The following is a 17,699-nucleotide window of genomic DNA, read 5'->3' on the forward strand; positions in this document are numbered from 1 at the left end:
CTGGTAACAGTGAATTTTAACAAGATCCCCATGTGACATACTGCACACTAATGCCAGATCCTGAAAGATGGGGCTGAGTAGCCAGACAGGGGGAGCAAGGTCAGAAGTGGGGTGAGTAATGCCAGAGTCGCAGCCATGGAGATGCGACATAGCTGGATGAATTTAGGGAATTCGAGCAGGGCAGTGTCCCCAAAGAATTCTGGGTAAAGACTTGTGAGGTGACCAGAGCAGCAGAGGAATCCTGGCACCCTCTCCCAGGCTCTGTATGTCTCATCGGGTATCCAATGAACGAGTATTGAAGCAGAAAGGAATAAAACATTTCCAGCATCTCACCAAAAGCAAATGCATGAATGTGAGCCTCAGAAGAGAGCCCCAAATCATGGTAGTCTAACTAAGCAAGACTTGTATTGAAAGCAAGGAGAAGGTGGAGTAAACAAAGCACTGTGGCCGCCAGAGACTCACTAGAGACAGTCTCTCTGGGTGAAATTCCGGCTTAAATTTGATTTAACTGAGTGCAGGTTGCAAATGTCTCCTTTTGCAAAATGCAAATGAAGTGGGTTTCCAGTAAAGGCCACTAAGGTGCTTGGAAGGTTCGAGCTGGGCCCAGGGCTGCCTCTGCACCCCACCTAAGAAGCCTACCCATGAGGTCCTTCCTTCCCCTTTATAGCCTCAGGACCCTGCTGTCCAAGCAAGGGCTCAGGCTGGCTCAGACAGGACCCAGCTTCTGTTTGGCCATCCCTAGTTTCTGGTGAAACTCAAGATCTGACCCCGCCTGCTACATACTCATAGCTAGAAGGGCTCCCAACGTACATCACCACTTCCAAGTCTCCTCACTTCCTTCTCAGTGAGTGACCAGGCAAGGCTCAGCTGGAAGGTAGAATGTGATCCTGATCCTGGTCACTGCAAGACCCTTGAGTGCTCTATGGCAGAGAGCTATGGTCTTCCAGAGAAGTCCCTTGTCTGGGAGGCACGGAATAAAGACATCCTCTAAAGCCTCTGCACACAGTACCTCGTTAGGTATCTGATCCTGAAGGAAGGGAAGACTGAACAGAAAGAGCTTTTCAGAAGAACTGCCTTCTGCTGAATCCATATCATCTAATTCCGACATACCCAGAGACGTGCGTGTCTTCTTTCAGAGGGTGTGTAATGCCTGCAGTCTTTCAGAGGGTCTTCACTTTGTGGGGGGGGGTCCTCAAAGGGGCTAGAAGAGCAGACAATTGAACTTACAGAATGCACATGGCAGTAAAAATAACCCAAGATAGCTCCATGCTTTTCTTCCCAAGCTCCCTTCCTGGCAGAAAGGTGCTAGATCCAGGCCCTGCCAGCTGGGTGACCTGTAAGCCCAGCTCTGTGTGCAGATGTAGGATGCTGCAGGGGTGGACCTCCAGATAAAGAGAAACATGGGACTCAGAAATCTAGCGTCACACGGGTAAACAACATACAACACACAGATTAAAGGGAACCCCTCCCTAAGAAGTCTAAGTCATGCTCTACACACAAGTTGAAGCCGGAAGGGCCTCTGGGAGGAAAACAGGTAAAGTTTGCTGCCCTGTGAAGGTGAAGGGGAGAGAAATTAAAATTCACATTTCTCCCTAATGTCACTGGGAATGTGGCATGCGGGCACTTTATGGAATTAGCTGCAGCAGCTTCCTAATTGCCTTTGCCGAGTCGCCTCCCCCAGGTTGATGGTGGCGGCTGCTGCGGGCCCATCAGTCTCGCTTGGTGCTCCTCGTGCACCCGCCCGGCACTGCAGTGCTCCTGCCGCAGCTGCCAGGTCCCGCGCTGCAGAGGCACTAGGACCCCTCAGCCGAGCCGTATGCTTCCAATGGAGACTCCCTGCAGTAAGGATACTGATGCAGAAGGGCAGGATGCCCCCCAGAGGCAAGGAGGGGGTCATCTGGCTGAGACCAGTGGAGATGGTGGCCTCTGCTGTCTAGCCATCCAGTGCCTGCTGGCACTCAGAGGGTTATGGGACCTGCCCACGGGGCTTCAGAGCTGCATACTCTCCCCCAGACAGATCAGCCTCCAGATTTTTCGGTATCCAATAGCCTAACACTGGCGCTCAGAAACTGGGCACTGGACAGTAAACGGGGAAAGTGGCAGAAGCTCTTCAACCTCTGCCAGTGCCCAACAGCACAGCGCTCTACGCATCACTAGTTCGCAAGGACGAGGAAGAGGCTGGGCTAGCTATGTCTTCCTTTGTTTATCCAAACACTGATGCATGCCACGATAAAAATGCTGAGTCCCATTCCGAAGGCAGCTCTAGGCCACGTGCCAAAAGAGAACCCTCTCCCAGGTCAGAAAGGGCAAGCCTGACCTCGGGAAGCAAGCTCCCACTCATTGCTCCCCGATTATCAAGACTCAGGAGATAAGATGGCCTCTGAATATCACACAGCACCAGACCTGCCAGGGGCATGGAAGAATTAGCCAGACTCATTCCACGCAAAGTGAAACTGACCCTAGGGGTCAAAGGGCCGTGGCCTTCAAGATGGCTGACAACTGTTCAGGAAGAAGAGAAGGAGGAGGAGGAAGAGGAGGAGGGGAGAAGGAGGGGGAGAAGGAGGAGGGGGGGGAGGAGGGAGAGGATGAGGAAGAGGAGGAGGAGGAGGAAGAAGAAGAGGAGGCTTCACTGAAAGAAAAGAAAAACAAATGAACAACAACAACAAAAAAAAAAAAAAAAAACAAAAAAAAAAAAAAAAAAAAAACAAAACCAGACAGGAACACAGCAAACATCCAGGAAACGGAGACAACGAATGGGGCCCTATTGTGAGTAACCCATTAACCGAGGAACAAAAATTGACTAGATGCTTCCCAGGGACCGACTCGGTGTGACCTCTATTGTGTGACTCTGTCATGAGCTCACTGTGGAACTGGAACCTACATCGTCAATGAGAAGGTAAGACGGGTCAAGCTGAACCTCAAAGCCAGAACTGTCTGGCCCCAGGGCCTCAGAGTCTAAGCTGGCTGTCCTACAGTACCACCCAACAGCACTATGAATACCCAGGGCGGAAAGTTTAACAAATTCAACTGAATTCTCAGATGCAGGGTAGGGGGATGGCTGACCCTCAGAAGGAAGTAGAAAACAACATAAGAAAGAGTTACTGAAAGGCAGAGATCTGAGCACCGTTCTCTCCTTCCCTTCCAGTTTCCTTTAAATTCCTTGTTATACAAGAGAATGACAAGACTTCCAAGAAACAAGACAGTGAATGCAGCTGGGAAGACACTACAACCTTTATGAGTTAAGTATATACGAAGACCAAGCAAGTGGCGGATGGCTGGCCCTAGGAAATGCTCCAAAGCTTCCCTCTGACCCCACACCATTCTCTAAGCAAGGCCCAAAGCCTAGCTGTTGAGCACAGCTGTTGAACACAGCTACATTTTCTAACAGAGATGGTATTACACCTCGAGGATAACTGTGTTTAAATAGACACAACAGCCCAAACCACAAATACGCTGCCAATCTCATCATTCGTGCTGCCTCCTCGGAGCCCCTGGTAGAGTTCAATGGCATCCAGCTTGGCGACAGTCTGCAAACAGTGCCCCCAGAGCCTTGCCATCAGCCGGCCTCTCAGCAGCCAGAGCTTGGCCTGTGGAAGCTATGCCTTGGGAATAGTAACACTGATGGAAACGGCCTCACAATTTATGAACACTTCCTTATTTCCAGGCATCCTGCATGCATCTTACTTAGACCTCTCAGTTCTGGCCTAGAAGCTAAGTACCTCTAATTCTATTTGCTAGGCAGGAACAGTGAGGTCCAGCAACTGTCTCACGTTGACTCCCAAGCAGAGCCTTCTAGACCCCAACCAGAATGGCTGGCTCAGACAGACGCTCAGCTCCGTACGGATGTCTGCTCCCAAGACGAACTCCTCTTAAACCCGGATTTTTTAACTCAATCCCCTGATTTCTTTCTAAGTCTCTCTATATTTCCTATCAGCCTTAAGGCGTTTATTTTCAGAAATAGGGGGGAAAAATGCAAAGCTTGCTCCTCGAGTAGAGAATCCAGCTATGGCTCCATAGTTCTGGAACTTCTGTGCCGGGTAACGTTTATTCTCAGCCGTTCTCCAAAGATAAGTGGGCTGCGAACAGTCCGTAAAGAGAATTACGTCTTCTTTTGGAGTGACCGGCATTCTTGATATTCTGCAATACGTAAGCTTGGGAACAGAACTGGAGAGGGGGTGGTAATTAATTACCCAAATTCCTTTAGGAAAAGAAAATAGCCAGTGACTATCAGACACACCTACACACCCTGGTTTGCTGCCTTTTAGTGGTGAGGTTGGGCTATTCTGTTTGATTCACTGTCTGGTTTCTGTGTAAAAGCAAAGGACAAGCATCCCTGCTGGGACAAACCAGGCCAACACTAAGAAAGGATATTTAAACTTCAGCTCTGCTATACCAGAAGGCAAATGGGTGGCACTTATATCTGGGGAGACCAAAGTGTATGCCCATTGAGCTGTCTGTATACAACTCATCCGCTCCATTCCAATAGGCGGCCCACCAATAATGGAAACCCCTGCTAGGCGGAGTGCACAGCCGTGTGCTAGGACTCATGGCTGAAAACTACCTGCCTCCCGTAGATTTACAACCTCCCGCATCTCTTGTTCTTTAGACGTTTCTCGACCCCTGCTTCAACCAAAACAATGGGAAAATGCTGTGGATGACATAGGCACGAGGAGCGAAACACTCGCCCTACACAGCCAGTGTGTGCCTTGTTTCGAGAATTGGACAATGTCACAGCAAGAACGGACTTTAACTCCACAGCTCCCTACTTTTACCATGCAAAGGACAAGAGTGGGAGAGTTTGGGCAAGAAAACAAAAATGGCCCTTCTCAAGAATGTATACTAATTGTGCCTCTTGGTCACTAGGCCTCTGTCCATTAACGTGCATGACACGTTGCCTTGCAGTTACCACCACAGGGTCAAAGGGAGAATAATGTCAAGTCTGTCTCTTGTTCTTCACTAATAACAAAGCAGGACATTGACATGATACAGTACACACACACACACACACACACACACACACACACACACACACACTTCTTAGGCCACATAGTGATTTTCAGACCTGCTAAGGGCCACACAATCCCATCATCCTCAGAGCCTGATGTCACAGACACTTGCGTTATTTGTGTATGGGGGCAGTGAGTATGAGAACATGCGTGTGAGTGCCCAAGGAGGCAAGAAGCAGGCATCAGATCCCTGGAGCTGGAGGAGCTCTAAGACCCCTGAGACCTGTGCTGGGAATTGAACTCACGCCTCTGCAAGCACGCTTAACCTCTGAGCCTAATCATCTACCCATGTGTGTGCTGTTTTATGATACATGAATCAAAACCTAAGCTGAGCGGATCGGTGACGACGTAGCACAGTTCGCCCCTAAAACAAATGTAAAAGCAAACAGTCAAAAAAAAAAAAATCCCTCCTCAGTCATCCCTAGCTCACCATGTTAGAAATCTAGAACCGGATATAGATGCCTGACGTCCTCCTGAGAGCCAGGAATTAGCTGTCAGAAAATTAAGAAGTAGCCCAGTGTGGTGGTACACCCATAATTCCAGCACTCGGGATGATAAGGAAAGAGACACTCCAGGCCAGCCGGGGCTGTTGTGAGGCCGTGTCTCAAAACGCCGCAAGCTATTTTGAAAAGGAAGAGTGGGGAGGGACAGAAGGAGAGGTGGTGATAGGGGAGGAAAACTAAGACAGAAAGTCAAAGTTATGCTAAGAGCACGGGTGGGTCCAGATTTGGATCTAGATTTGGGGGGCTCCACAAACCATGTATTCCCTTCACTTCTTCTGAAAGCATGAGCCCAAAGTCTTAGGAAAATAGTCACACACACCGAACAAACTTAGGGAGGCGAGTGACTGGCCTGAGTTGTCAGTGAAGATGCCCCCTGGGTTTTGAAGACAGTGGAGTCTTCGGGTCATGGCTGAGACCATTACAAGTTGTTCTTTCTCCTAGAGGAAGGTGATGCCAGAGCAACCTAGATGCATGCTGCCCCCGCCAACCACCATCTTACCTCTGCCGCCCTCCCTTGGCAACCGCTCGCATCTGGTGCAGCACAAATCCACCCTGCAAGGTAAGGCGGCTTGACCTCAGCACGGGTCCCAACCACCAATAAAATTGCCGGGAGAGCATGTTTCAGATGGAGGCTCTGAGGGAGTGTGAACAGCAAGGGCATCGCCGTTGGGGTCCACAAGCTCTCCCTGTCCTCTGAGACCCCCACAGGTTTGACTCCAGCCATGCTCAGGTGGGATGGGCGATATAGGCAGACCTAATAATACGAGGACAGGCAGAGACCTGGGGATCAGAATACCCTGTTCCCAAGCTGTTTCACCTCCTAAAACCTCAGGCCTCACCTGTGAGGCAGATAATGCAGGTCACCTCTGTGTGGAAGGATCCAAACACTCAAAGAAAACAAACTAGCCCGTTCTTTCCCTCTCCAACCCCAGTGGGCATATTCTTGGACACCTGAGCTGACTATGACCTTGGCGGATTTCAGGAAGTCCAGGGGCCAGTCAGACTCTACAATTCTGTGACAGTCACGAAAACAAATGGCTCTTGAGCACTTTCGGCCAACTGACCCAAATGATGGAGATTTTTTTTTCCCATTGCTGCCGTCTACCGCTGCTTACAACAGCTTTGTGTATGAGCAGTTTGGAAAGGTTCTTGGTTACTATAGGAAACCCCACCTCCACGACTTCAAGGCACCGGTAACCAGGGAGAGGTGGCAAGTTGTGCTCATTTAACCTCTTTAAGGACACAGAGCAGGATTGCAGATGCTCAAGGCCAAAACACAACAGCAGGGCTGCCAAGCAAGCGCTGGGAAGGACAGGGACAGCAGGAAGAGCTAAGGAACACCAGGTGCCCTGGCTTCCTGCGGGGGGTGACAGATGGCTACCCTCACACACTGCTTCACCTCTCTAATACCCCTGCCCACCTCCTGTTGGTCTCCACCACCGTTCTCCAAGAAAGTCCCTGGGGAAAGTTTGGACTTTCCAAAGGCCAGCAGAAAATAGTGTCCTAGCAGGAAGTGTTCTGCTATTACCCGTGTTGGCATGTAGTCCAAGGGGACATAGAGTTAAGAGGTATCCGCTGTGGCTGTGGTACACATACTGTAGCAAGGTAAATAGTTGGAGGTTTTACGTCTTCCTATGACTTATGAATCAGTCTCTCTTTCTGTCTCTGCCTCTATCTCTCTCTCTCTCTCTCTCTCTCTCTCTCTCTCTCTCTCTCTCTCTCTCTCTCTCAGAAGCAGCTACTTCTTCAACCTGATCCACTGCCCAGAAAGCAAAGCAGACCATGGCTGACAGACTCCAGTGGACGGACACCTTCTCCTGTCAAGGAAGAAGGGAGCTGGATTATACTCATCCATACAGGAACTGTACTGTAGTAGCTACACCCCTCTGGCCTGTGGCACTGGTCCCTTGTCAGCTACCCAGTGGATCGCCTTCCTCCAAAGTCCTCAATTACCATCCCATGCACCCATTCACTCCTGAACCCACGGGTATCGAGGGACCCAGGCCCCAGAGTGCTCAGCAAGGATGACACGCAGAGCTTTGTTTGCATGATGCAACCCATGGCGCCCACCAGAAGTCACTGCCAGGAGGGAGCGTTTGATGTGTGCTAAGCACTTTGCATAGTTCATCCCAAGGACCATGTTGGCACCCTTTCCAATGTAAAGGTACCGGTTCCGAACTATTATACCACAAGGTGACCCAGATAGGAAATGGAGATATGGACTGCAAATCTAAGCTCTTATGACTCCAAGACTGTCATTATCTCAGTCATTATCCTGGTTCGAATGATTTCCGAAGCGATTTCCAGATGTTATCATATCTCATCTCCCAAGCACTCCATGCTAGGGAAATCCAGGTATTAGTAACTTTCTTCCTCCGAGAGCAACTTGGGTTTTCAAAAGATCACTTAAAGTATGTGGCCAGATGTGCAGACCCTGGAAACCTAGCTCGGCTACTGGAAGAGGCTGCTTAACTTTTGCAAGCCTCAGCTAGTGATCTGTGAAACGGGCCGAACTGTAATCCCTGCCCTATCTGCTTAATGAGAGATCTGCTGTTGGTGTTTTCAAGATAGGTCACTGAGTAGCCTCAAACCCACAATTCTTTTGTCCAGCATCCCCAGTGCTGGGATTACAGGTTGGACACCATATCCCACTTGTTGGAAGGATTGAATGGAAAGACCCTGAAGTGATTATCACAGGACCTGGGATAGAGACCGCAGAGCTAATGCACCCTGCTTCTATTAGATTAAGCCGCTTGCCCAGGGCTCCTCGGGAAAGACAGAGAAGATAAGCAGACAAAACTCCTAGGCCAGTGGCCTTGCTTTCAAGAGCACATCTCTAAAGGGTGAGAATCTGCAGATGCTCCAAGCTCATCGATGGAATGAGGATGGGCAAAGGAAATCTCGTAACCAATGAGACTGAGGATAAGATGTCTGGGAGGAAAACCAGCAAGCCGGAATGAAGACATCTTGTCCCACAGAAGGCTGAGCAGGGACCAGTAGACCCCAGACCTGGTTCAGCACTTTAACACTCTGCATTTGTGACCAATCGACAGACCCTGAAAATTACATAGCTGTTCCTGTTCTCAGCAGTTCCTCACATTCCAGCTGTATACACCATCCTATATACTAGCCAGCTATATACACCATCCTATACACTAGCCAGCTATATACATCATCCTGTATACTAGCCAGCTGTATATACCATCCTGTATACTAGCCAGTTATATATACCATCCTGTATACTAGCCAGCTGTATGCACCATCCTGTATACTAGCCAGCTATATACACTAATCTGTATACTAACCAGCTGTATACACCATCCTATATACTAGCCAGTTATATACACCATCCTCTATGCTAGCCAGCTATATACACCATCCTGTATACTAGCCAGCTATATACACCATCCTGTATACTAGCCAGCTATATACACCATCCTGTATACTAGCCAGCTATATACACCATCCTGTATATTAGCCAGCTATATACACCATCCTGTATACTAGCCCAATCCCTGCCGGATGAACTGCAGTCACTTGGTTCTATACCAGCATCCTGGTTTGCTCTGTTTGGTGAGCCTCTCCATCAGCCGGCATCGTCAAGCGTCCTCTGTGCGAGCAGCATCCACCTTGTTGGCAGAGATGCAGACATGGGTGCAAACTCAGTAGCTATGATGGTAATGACGGGTGCAGTCCCCTATATTGACTGGACATTGCTCCCCCTAAAAAGCATGACCAGCGGTCTGTGGTATGAACTCACAGCATTTATGGCTCTGCTCAGCTCGCTAGTCTGGACTATTTAGCTACACAAAGCTCTGCTAACCTCGAGAGGATTAACCATCTTCCAATGACTGGTGTCAAGATTAAGGTGCTGAAGTATGCGAGGTGGCCATCCATCCCTTGCCGAGAGAGAAGCCTTTCTTTTCCATTACATCCTTGAAACACATGGTTTGGCCCCTGAGTTGTTTGTTCTCATAATCCCGATCTGGGGTAAGTGAGAAGCTATCTAACGGATGCATTTATTACAGATCCCAGAATGCAATGCCTCGTTAAAAACGGCCCAACGAGCACTTCACAGGTGTTCTCAAGGCAAACAAAAACTTGTCATGTTTTTTTTTCAAAGTCACTGTGTTTTTTTCAAAGTTTATCTGTATGATAATTTTCTGCTGGTTTGGCAAGCAGACCATCCCACAACACATCCACTTCACAGCTGCCCAAGGCACTGAGGGTGACTCCAAGCACCGGCCATTGTTTTGCAAGGGCACAGTGAGTCTACTTCAGAGTCTGCTGATGGCTATACACTCAGGAAAGCCTGAGGAATGTAGCTGCTCTTCTTCCTCACCGCCTGTCCCCTTTCCTTGAAAGAAAAGGTACATTCTGTTTAATAGACTGAGGAGAACAGAAGGGTCATCGAGGTCGTCAGAGCCAGGTTCCAGAAACCTCTCTCTGTGAATGGTACAGAGGCCATTAACTCTTCACGTAAAAATGGCATTAAAAGAAAGTGACGTCTCATATGCTAATTCATAGACTGGCACTTGATGGCATCTATTTGATTTCTTCCATGGTCTCAGACACAACAAAACCTCTAAGTCAAATTACAGCATCTTAAGCAACTTACACCCGCTAACATCCTACGCTTCAAAGACCCTGTAAGTCTCCGCTCCGGGGCCATTTTCTCTGGTGCTGCTGTTTCCGGAGGTGGGGGACCCTGACAGACCGTGTGCATGCCGATAAAGAAAAGGCCCGATTGTTGGCTTCGGTGATGGCAAATCTGGATTAATGACAACCCTGAGACAAAGGATCCTGCTCACATGAGATGTGCACTCATTTCAGCAAGCTCAGCACACTTCGTCATTTATTGGCTGTCTTGTGTGGGAGCACCATGTACCAGTGGAGATCAATCAAAAACAGAGTCTGAAGTCCCAAATTTGCACTCCCACGGATGTGCGCTGCAAAATGAAGATATGAAATTGGATAAAGGTCGTGAGTTCACAGAGATGGTGGCTTCTTAGGTTTCCGTGGCTCCTACCCCACGGTGACAATCTTCATCGAAAACCGAAAAGGCTAATTGCGCTTGTCCGTGCCTGAGAGGGTTCATAACCAGTGGATGATTTGATATTCACGTGTGTCTGCCCCAAAACAAACTGGTGGTGTAACAACCGCAGCCCTTTATTGACTAATACGAGAAAGAGATCACCCTGTTAACGGATCAAAACCCACAACTGCCAGGGAAACCCGAAGTTGGCCTCCAACAAGAATTTCATTCATATTTCCAGCCCCTTAATTTCAATAAACATATGCAAATCTCCTTGAGTAGCACAGGCTACAGTAGTTCCAGAAAGAAAGCAGGGTATCTCTGACAGAGCAGAAATCTTAGGAAAGGGGGCAGGAGAAAAAAAAGAGAAAAGAAAAACAATAAACCATAGGTTTGTAGAGGAACTTATCAAGGGACCATGTGGGCATTAAGAGTTCAGACACGGGTTGGGGATTTAGCTCAGTGGTAGAGCGCTTGCCTAGCAAGCGCAAGGCCCTGGGTTCGGTCCCCAGCTCCGGAAAAAAAGAAAAAAAAATAAATAAAAAGAGTTCAGACACCTATCAAACATGTATCCTGGTGACAGGACTAATGAGACCAGTAATAAGCCAGAAAGGTTGGGAACTGTCACTTCAGAAATGTCAAGACTTTAAAAGATAATATAAAAGAAGAAAGTCTACCCATCTGAACGCACCTCAGTAACACAGGCTAACTGTGTGTCCTGGGGGACGGCAGGTAGCTGTCTTCATTCTACAAGAGCAGAGCCTCCTTCATGATCTGTAGGGATGTGCTTCCTCAGGGCAGCACAGCACGGACCACCACCACCACCACCCCCATCCACAATTCACAAATGTTCTTTGTTAATTATTAAAAAGTCCATTGATTTCCACATTGATGAAAAGTCATAACTGTAAAGACGGCTAAGGGAACCAGCCTTTTGCTTTGCTGGCTCTGTCCTGCGGAGAGAGACATCAAGTTTATGTATCAAAGCCATCTCAATAAATAGTTGATAGCACAAAAGCCTGCCCGTGCATCTCCAGAATCAAATGGCCTGGCGATTGCTGCAGGAGGTGTCCAAGGTAGCTGTGTGCGCTTTGTGGGTGGTAATGGCAGAAGCACATATTACCAGTGTTCACCATCTCGATTCTGGAAAACATCACTAGACCCCAATATTCCCCTGGATGCAAGTCAAAACAAAATGAAAAAAACTCAGCTTCGGAGGAAATGCCCCCCCCCAGGAGGAGGGGATGAAAATCAGGCCGGTTTAGTGACTTTCATTGCAAATATTAAAGGTGTGATGTGTTTGTGTTTAACAGCCAGGTCCTCAGACCTATTAGAACACTTGTCAGTGAATCCCAGGATAGGGAGGTGACCAAAGTACCTCCTCCCTCCTGGAAAGAACCCAGACAAAGCACATTCTTTGGGGAAAATGAAGCAAGACTGGGCGGCTGAAAACTGGCATGAATATGTCAAATAGGAAGTTAATTAAAAGCTGAGGAGAATGGGAAGCCCCGCAGTATCTGCCAGTGAAGGAAACAGCTGACAGACAGGCACGCAGAAGCACACCGCCCATTGACTTTACAGAGCATCTAACACCCCAAAAACTGCTCAGGACTCACTCCTGCCTTCCCACTCTGCAGCCCAAACACACAATTTAAAAAAAAAAAATGCCTGGCTCCCTGTACTTTATAAGCGCCTGCTGCAAACGAAATGGATGGATTGCTACTCCCATGTTCAACTAGGGCAAAAAGAAGAAACTAAGAGAGCCAGCCCTCAGAGAAGACGTACTATAGGATCCTAAGCTATGTCAGGGAGAACGGTGGTCACCAAGCATAGGAACGGCCGAGGACACTGATCCTGTAGGGCGGTGAACCACAGTGTTTCCCATGAGTGTTTACTTTAGAGTCCACTGCAAGTCACATTACCTAACAAAGCCAAAGTGGCAGATCTCCCAGTCTCCAAACACCTCAAAGTAGGTGGCCAACTCTTATTTCATTTATAGTCACAGTAATTGCTTTGGGAAGTTTAGGCCCTAGATCAAAAGAGAAAAGGAGAAAGAAAGGAAGGAGGGAAGGAGGGAAAGAAAGAAGGAAGGAAGGAAGGAAGGAAAGAAAGAAAGAAAGAAAGAAAGAAAGAAAAGAAAGACTTCCATTCTAAAAACAAACATGCTATTTCAATTCATAATATGAAGTCCCAGTTAAAAAACTACATAAATACAGAAAATTATATCATAGCACACGGTATATTTTTTTTTGTTAACTGAGAACAAAAAGTAAAAGCCCTCACCTTACAAATGTAATTACAGTCTATTATGCAACCCAGGATTGTCACCCGTGAATTCCCCTAACACAGTGTTAGCACATTTTTCCAATTGAATCTTTTAACTCGTTTTCAAAGCACCCCAACTGTTAAGATACAGAAATGTGATGGACAGATTCGTGCTGTTTTGATTTAAGGAGATAACGTCCTAATGCAAGTGGCCAGAAACTTGAAAATAGCCGGGAGGGTGACAGCATCCTTGCTCTCCCAAGTGCTGCTTCATCTCCAACATCCCAAACTCTTCCCATTCCTGCTGAACTCTCTAAACCAATGTTCTTCACCTTTACAAAGAATGCAGTCACATTTGGGAGATTCCGGTGTGGCACAAAGGTTTCTCAAAAATGCTCCATAAATCAGCTTACCCATCCTCCCGGTCACTCAGTTAAAGAATGCACTGTGAAAGATGACAAACCCACCCTGGACTCTAACGGAAAGCACCAATTCACCTTCCCCTTGAATTAGTTACAAAGGCCAGACAGCAGCAAGGAAGGGTAACAAAGCACTAAACAGCTGGAAATAATTACACAGTTGCCAAGCTGCGACTCGACACGGGCAGAGCAAGCCTGGCGGATTCAGTATCCGGCACTATGCCGGTGAGAAGCATCTTAGCCATGGCCAATTTGCTATTATACGATAACCAATACTAGGGTTGATGGGATCTGTGCAGCACGCATGTGTGTGTGCAAACTTCCAGGAGAGGACAAATGTATCTCTTGTGTTCCCCCCAAAATGTGAACTAGACGCTATCTGAGTACAAACAAGACCAAAAAAAAAAAAAAAAAAAAAAAAAAAAAAAAAAAGGCGGGGGAGTGGTTCTTTTGGAACTTCTACAACTACAACATGTAGATGAGAAATATTTCTTTAAAGTTTTACAATATGCCCACAGTCGGGGCGTCTCAGAATTCAAAGCACAGGCAAAATACGCAGGCTGTGTCACAGTCCGGAACGTGTCACATAAAACATCTGACAAGCAGGCAAAAAGCCAGAGTGCAGGCAAGGCTGGACCGAATTAAGAGAATGCCAGGGAGAAAGGCCATTCTTTGCAGGTATGTCAATGGACGTCTTCCACTGAGGCAGGCCAAGTTTTATCAAATTTCAGAGAGCTCCATCCCAATACTAAAGGTGACGTCTTCCCCATGGCTTCAAGGATTCGGTGCCTGGCATTTCTTTTTATCTAGCAGACCTTGCCATCCTATCATTGGAGGACGCCTTATTATAATATTTGAATTTTTGTGCGGCAAACAGTTTCACGTAACGCCCCGAAATGCTACTCTCTGGAATGGAATGCCATAAATAAAATATGGACTTGGTTACCAGGCAGCATGCGTACAACACATATGGTACATTGGCCCAAAAAATAAACCACATTTTAAAATGCTTAAAAGTTAACTTAACAATTTAGGCTGTTTATACCCATTCTCGAAGAATTGTCTCCTAAAGGCCAATCTTATTTTCTATTGTCAGGAGAATATCTGGATTAATTTGGTTCATCTACTAACCTGCGATTCTTCTCACCCACACCGATCTCCACCCCCACCACACCCCCAGCTCATCCTTTATCTTAAGGAGGAGGAAGGGGGCCATATATCTCAAGATGTAATTTTAAGCACGATGCTGCCTATTTGAATTAAAATTGATGCAGCTTCTGATAGCAGCCTAATAATCAATTCTCCATTCTCATTACTTTACAGAAATATATGGACACAGAGCCATTTCTTAAGTTTGTGGGCCACTCTCCTAGCTTATTACCCGGCCGTGCAGCTGAGTGGAAAGATAACCACATCCATTCACCTTATCTATAATGATGTAATGCACCCCAGCCCTGGGTCTGGATGATTGGGGAATAATGGGATCGTAGGGCTGCAGGGATGACAAACAATGCCGCTGGTATCTCTCCGATACACTGAACCCTATGACTCCCGTGCAAGGTAGAGGCTCGGAGAACAGACGCTGATGCTGCCCCTTGGAAGAAGTTAGCATCTTTTGGCCAGGGAAGCATCTGCTCTCGCACTGAGACAGCAATACCGACAACTGCGAGAAGAGCCATGCAAACACAGTTTCCAAGCCCCAGCCAGGACAGTGCGAGTGAGTATCCTGCTTTTCTTTGTGTTTGGAATCAAGTGTCATCTAAAAATAACCAGTTGGTAGGGAGAAGTCACTGCACAGCACAATGCCAAGAAGCGGAGATCAGAGACTACTCTGATAACTGATGCTGCTCTGGGCTCACGTTTGTTTGGAAAAACTAAATCTGCCTCCATTTTCTGTGCTAGAAAAATCATCATCGCTGTCTGTCACCACAGAAACCTTACCTTTTGCAGAAGCTGGGAACCCGAGTACTTGGCAGCAATGGATTTTATCTCCCCACCAAAAGCGGAGGCCCAGAGCTTCACTCTATGGGGAGAAAGAAGCAGAGGGAAGAAATGTAATACCAGTGTCACCGTGTCACCGTCACACACGCGCACACACCGGGCTGTGGCTGAAAGACCGGGGCGATAGAACATTAAAGGAAAAAAGAAAGATAGAAAAAGCTCTCTCTTACAAACCACCAACACCAAGGTACAGAGCGCAGCAGCGTGGGATGGGGTCCGGGTTGGGGTCACCGGAGTTCAGAAGGTAAAGTCCCCCTGGCTCTCTAAGACCACGGGCTTTCAGAGAAACAATTGTCTGCTTACTTAAACACCTAAAATGAGCATCATCTGGAAAATACTACTCTGAAGAAATCCACCCATCCCCCTCCCCGCTTTCCGGAAAAGTAGGATGCCAAGGTATCAGAAAAGGGGACCATTAAACAGCCCGTGGAAGTTGCAGTGGGTAAACAGGCTCTCAACTTGGCGCTGTCACTTGAGGTGAACCTCTCCAGGTCTTACTCCCCAGCCCCAGGGAAAGGGTGAGAAGGTCCCACCCTAGTCTCCCGCCACTGGGTGCTGAGGCTGGGAGACAGGTGCAAGAGGCGAGGCCCGCACCCGATGCGGGTCCTGCCCAACCGCACCTGCAGGCTTCCAAACTTGGGCGCCCCGGGTCTCTCTTGGGCGCTATGGGCCCCTCCCCGGGAGTCCCAACACCAAGCACTTACACGGAGAGCGGGATCTGCTGCTCGGAGCGCACCACGTCCCCCAGCGCGGCATAGAGAAGCACGGTGGCTAGCAGCGCCGAGGCCCCCCGGGACGCGCAGCACAGCGAGCCCGGCCCGGCCATCCTGGCGGCGGCGGCAGCGGCGGCGACTGGAGCGGCCGCGGAGAGCTGCGCCGGGCGGGCGGTGGGCGAGCGCGCTGGGCTGCCTGCTCCGCCGCGCGCGCCCCTCCCTGCCTCTGCGCGCCGGGCTCACTTGGGGAGCAGGGAAAAAGGAGCGGGGTTGGGGGGGGGGGGGAGGGCGGAGAGGAGGCGGAGGGAGCACTGGGGAGGAGGCAGGCGCGGGAGGAGGGAGCGAGACGCGCCTCTTGCCGCGGCAGCTGCCCGGCCCCGCCTCGGCGGCCCCGGGGAGTCCGGCGAGCCGCGGCGGGAGGGCGGGAGGCGCCTCGCGGGCGGAGACTCGCAAACTCCAGTGTCCTTGGCCGCCACGGCTCGCGCCTCGCCCGGCCCACTGCGGCCGCTGAGTTCTTTACAACTCCGCAGTCCGCCGCCACGGGCGCGACTCTTGGGTGGCCCCGGGCGGTCCCCAGGCCCTGGCGACCGGAGCGGAGTGGGGGGTGGGGGAGTTCGGGAGCGAGGCCAAGGGCCCCGATGGTCCACACTTTGCCAGTGGTTGATCTGGTCAAGAGCCCTAGGGACTGGTTAGGGGTGTTGGGGTGGGAGGCTAAGGAGCCTAGAGGTGGCCCGACCCCCTCCCTGTTCCCCTCAGGGCTCCTTGGAAAGAGGCAGAAGTGTAGAAGAGGCCAGCGGGCGGCGAAGGTGGCAGTGGACCTGCTCCTATAGCGATGGAGCGGGCTGGGGATAGGATAGGGGGTCGGGGTCTAGGAGTGCACCGCGGCGTGGCCGCCCATCGCTGCTCCGCGGCCGCGGCGACTGGTGGAAAGCGCGGAGGGTGGCGCTGCAGTTACAGCGCGGCACCGGGCGGCCGCACAGCCACCGCTGGCGCTCGGGACCACGGGCCGGGGTGCTTCCGAGCCTACTGAAGCTCGGGGTCCGCACTGCTTACGCGGTGCACCCAGGTGCCCGGTTGCTGGGGCGGGAAAGGAAGCAAAGGCAGCGGGGAGTCCAGCCTGACCCACAGACACCCTTCATTCTGCGGGGGTATGCGGGGAAGAGGGTTGGGGGGTCAGATTGCTCGGAGCCGGGAGGTTCCGCACAGCAGCCCCAGCCGGGGAGGAGGCAGCTGAGCGCAGGGGAGGCTTCTAGATACCCGCAGGGGAAGTCCCAGGAGATCGTTTTCACCAAGGCCACCACCCTTAGAAAAGCCTTGTCCCCATCCCCGTACAAGCTCTAGGGTGTGACTAGGAACTTTGTGGAGCCCTCGCGCGGGCTGGCGGTAAAGACCCGAGTGAGGCTGAGTCATCCTCGCCTGGCGAAGCAAACTCGGGCGAACTGGGCAGCCGTGCGCTCCTGACCTCGCCTAGTCTAACGCGCCCCCGCCGCCTCGGTTCTCCTTATGTGCATGTATTTCCGCCTCTGGGATTTATAGGGTTTTTTTTCCCTGATACCCTGTACCCCAGTTTTCTGCTCTCTATTGCAGAATAAGGGTAGGCTCTGGCTTCCACTGGGTAGTATCCGGCTAGGATCCAGCCCCGCTCTCCCTCACAGCAGTCTCCGGAAAAGTTATCTTGGCAGTGAATGGTTCGGATTACTGAGCTGGATGTGAGGGGCTCTTTACCAGGCCTTTTTCTGAGTACTGGCAGACCCCAG

The 17,699-nt window shown here is 49.9% G+C and overlaps 1 protein-coding gene across 1 annotated transcript in view; it reads right to left on the reverse strand.

The window, feature by feature from the left end:
* Positions 1–16,081, reverse strand: part of Cacna2d3 (calcium voltage-gated channel auxiliary subunit alpha2delta 3) — an 804,703-nt gene extending 788,622 nt beyond the window's left edge. The window contains exons 1-2 of the mRNA XM_032919383.1: positions 15,934–16,081; positions 15,170–15,251 (exon numbers count right to left, since the gene is read on the reverse strand). Of these exons, the coding sequence (XP_032775274.1) occupies positions 15,170–15,251; positions 15,934–16,055 (204 nt within the window). The 5' untranslated portion in view covers positions 16,056–16,081. The remainder of the gene's footprint in view (positions 1–15,169; positions 15,252–15,933) is intronic.
* Between the last annotated feature and the right edge of the window lie 1,618 nt (positions 16,082–17,699).

Source organism: Rattus rattus, chromosome 13 (assembly GCF_011064425.1).
Source record: "Rattus rattus isolate New Zealand chromosome 13, Rrattus_CSIRO_v1, whole genome shotgun sequence".
NCBI classification, from domain to species: Eukaryota; Metazoa; Chordata; class Mammalia; order Rodentia; family Muridae; genus Rattus; species Rattus rattus.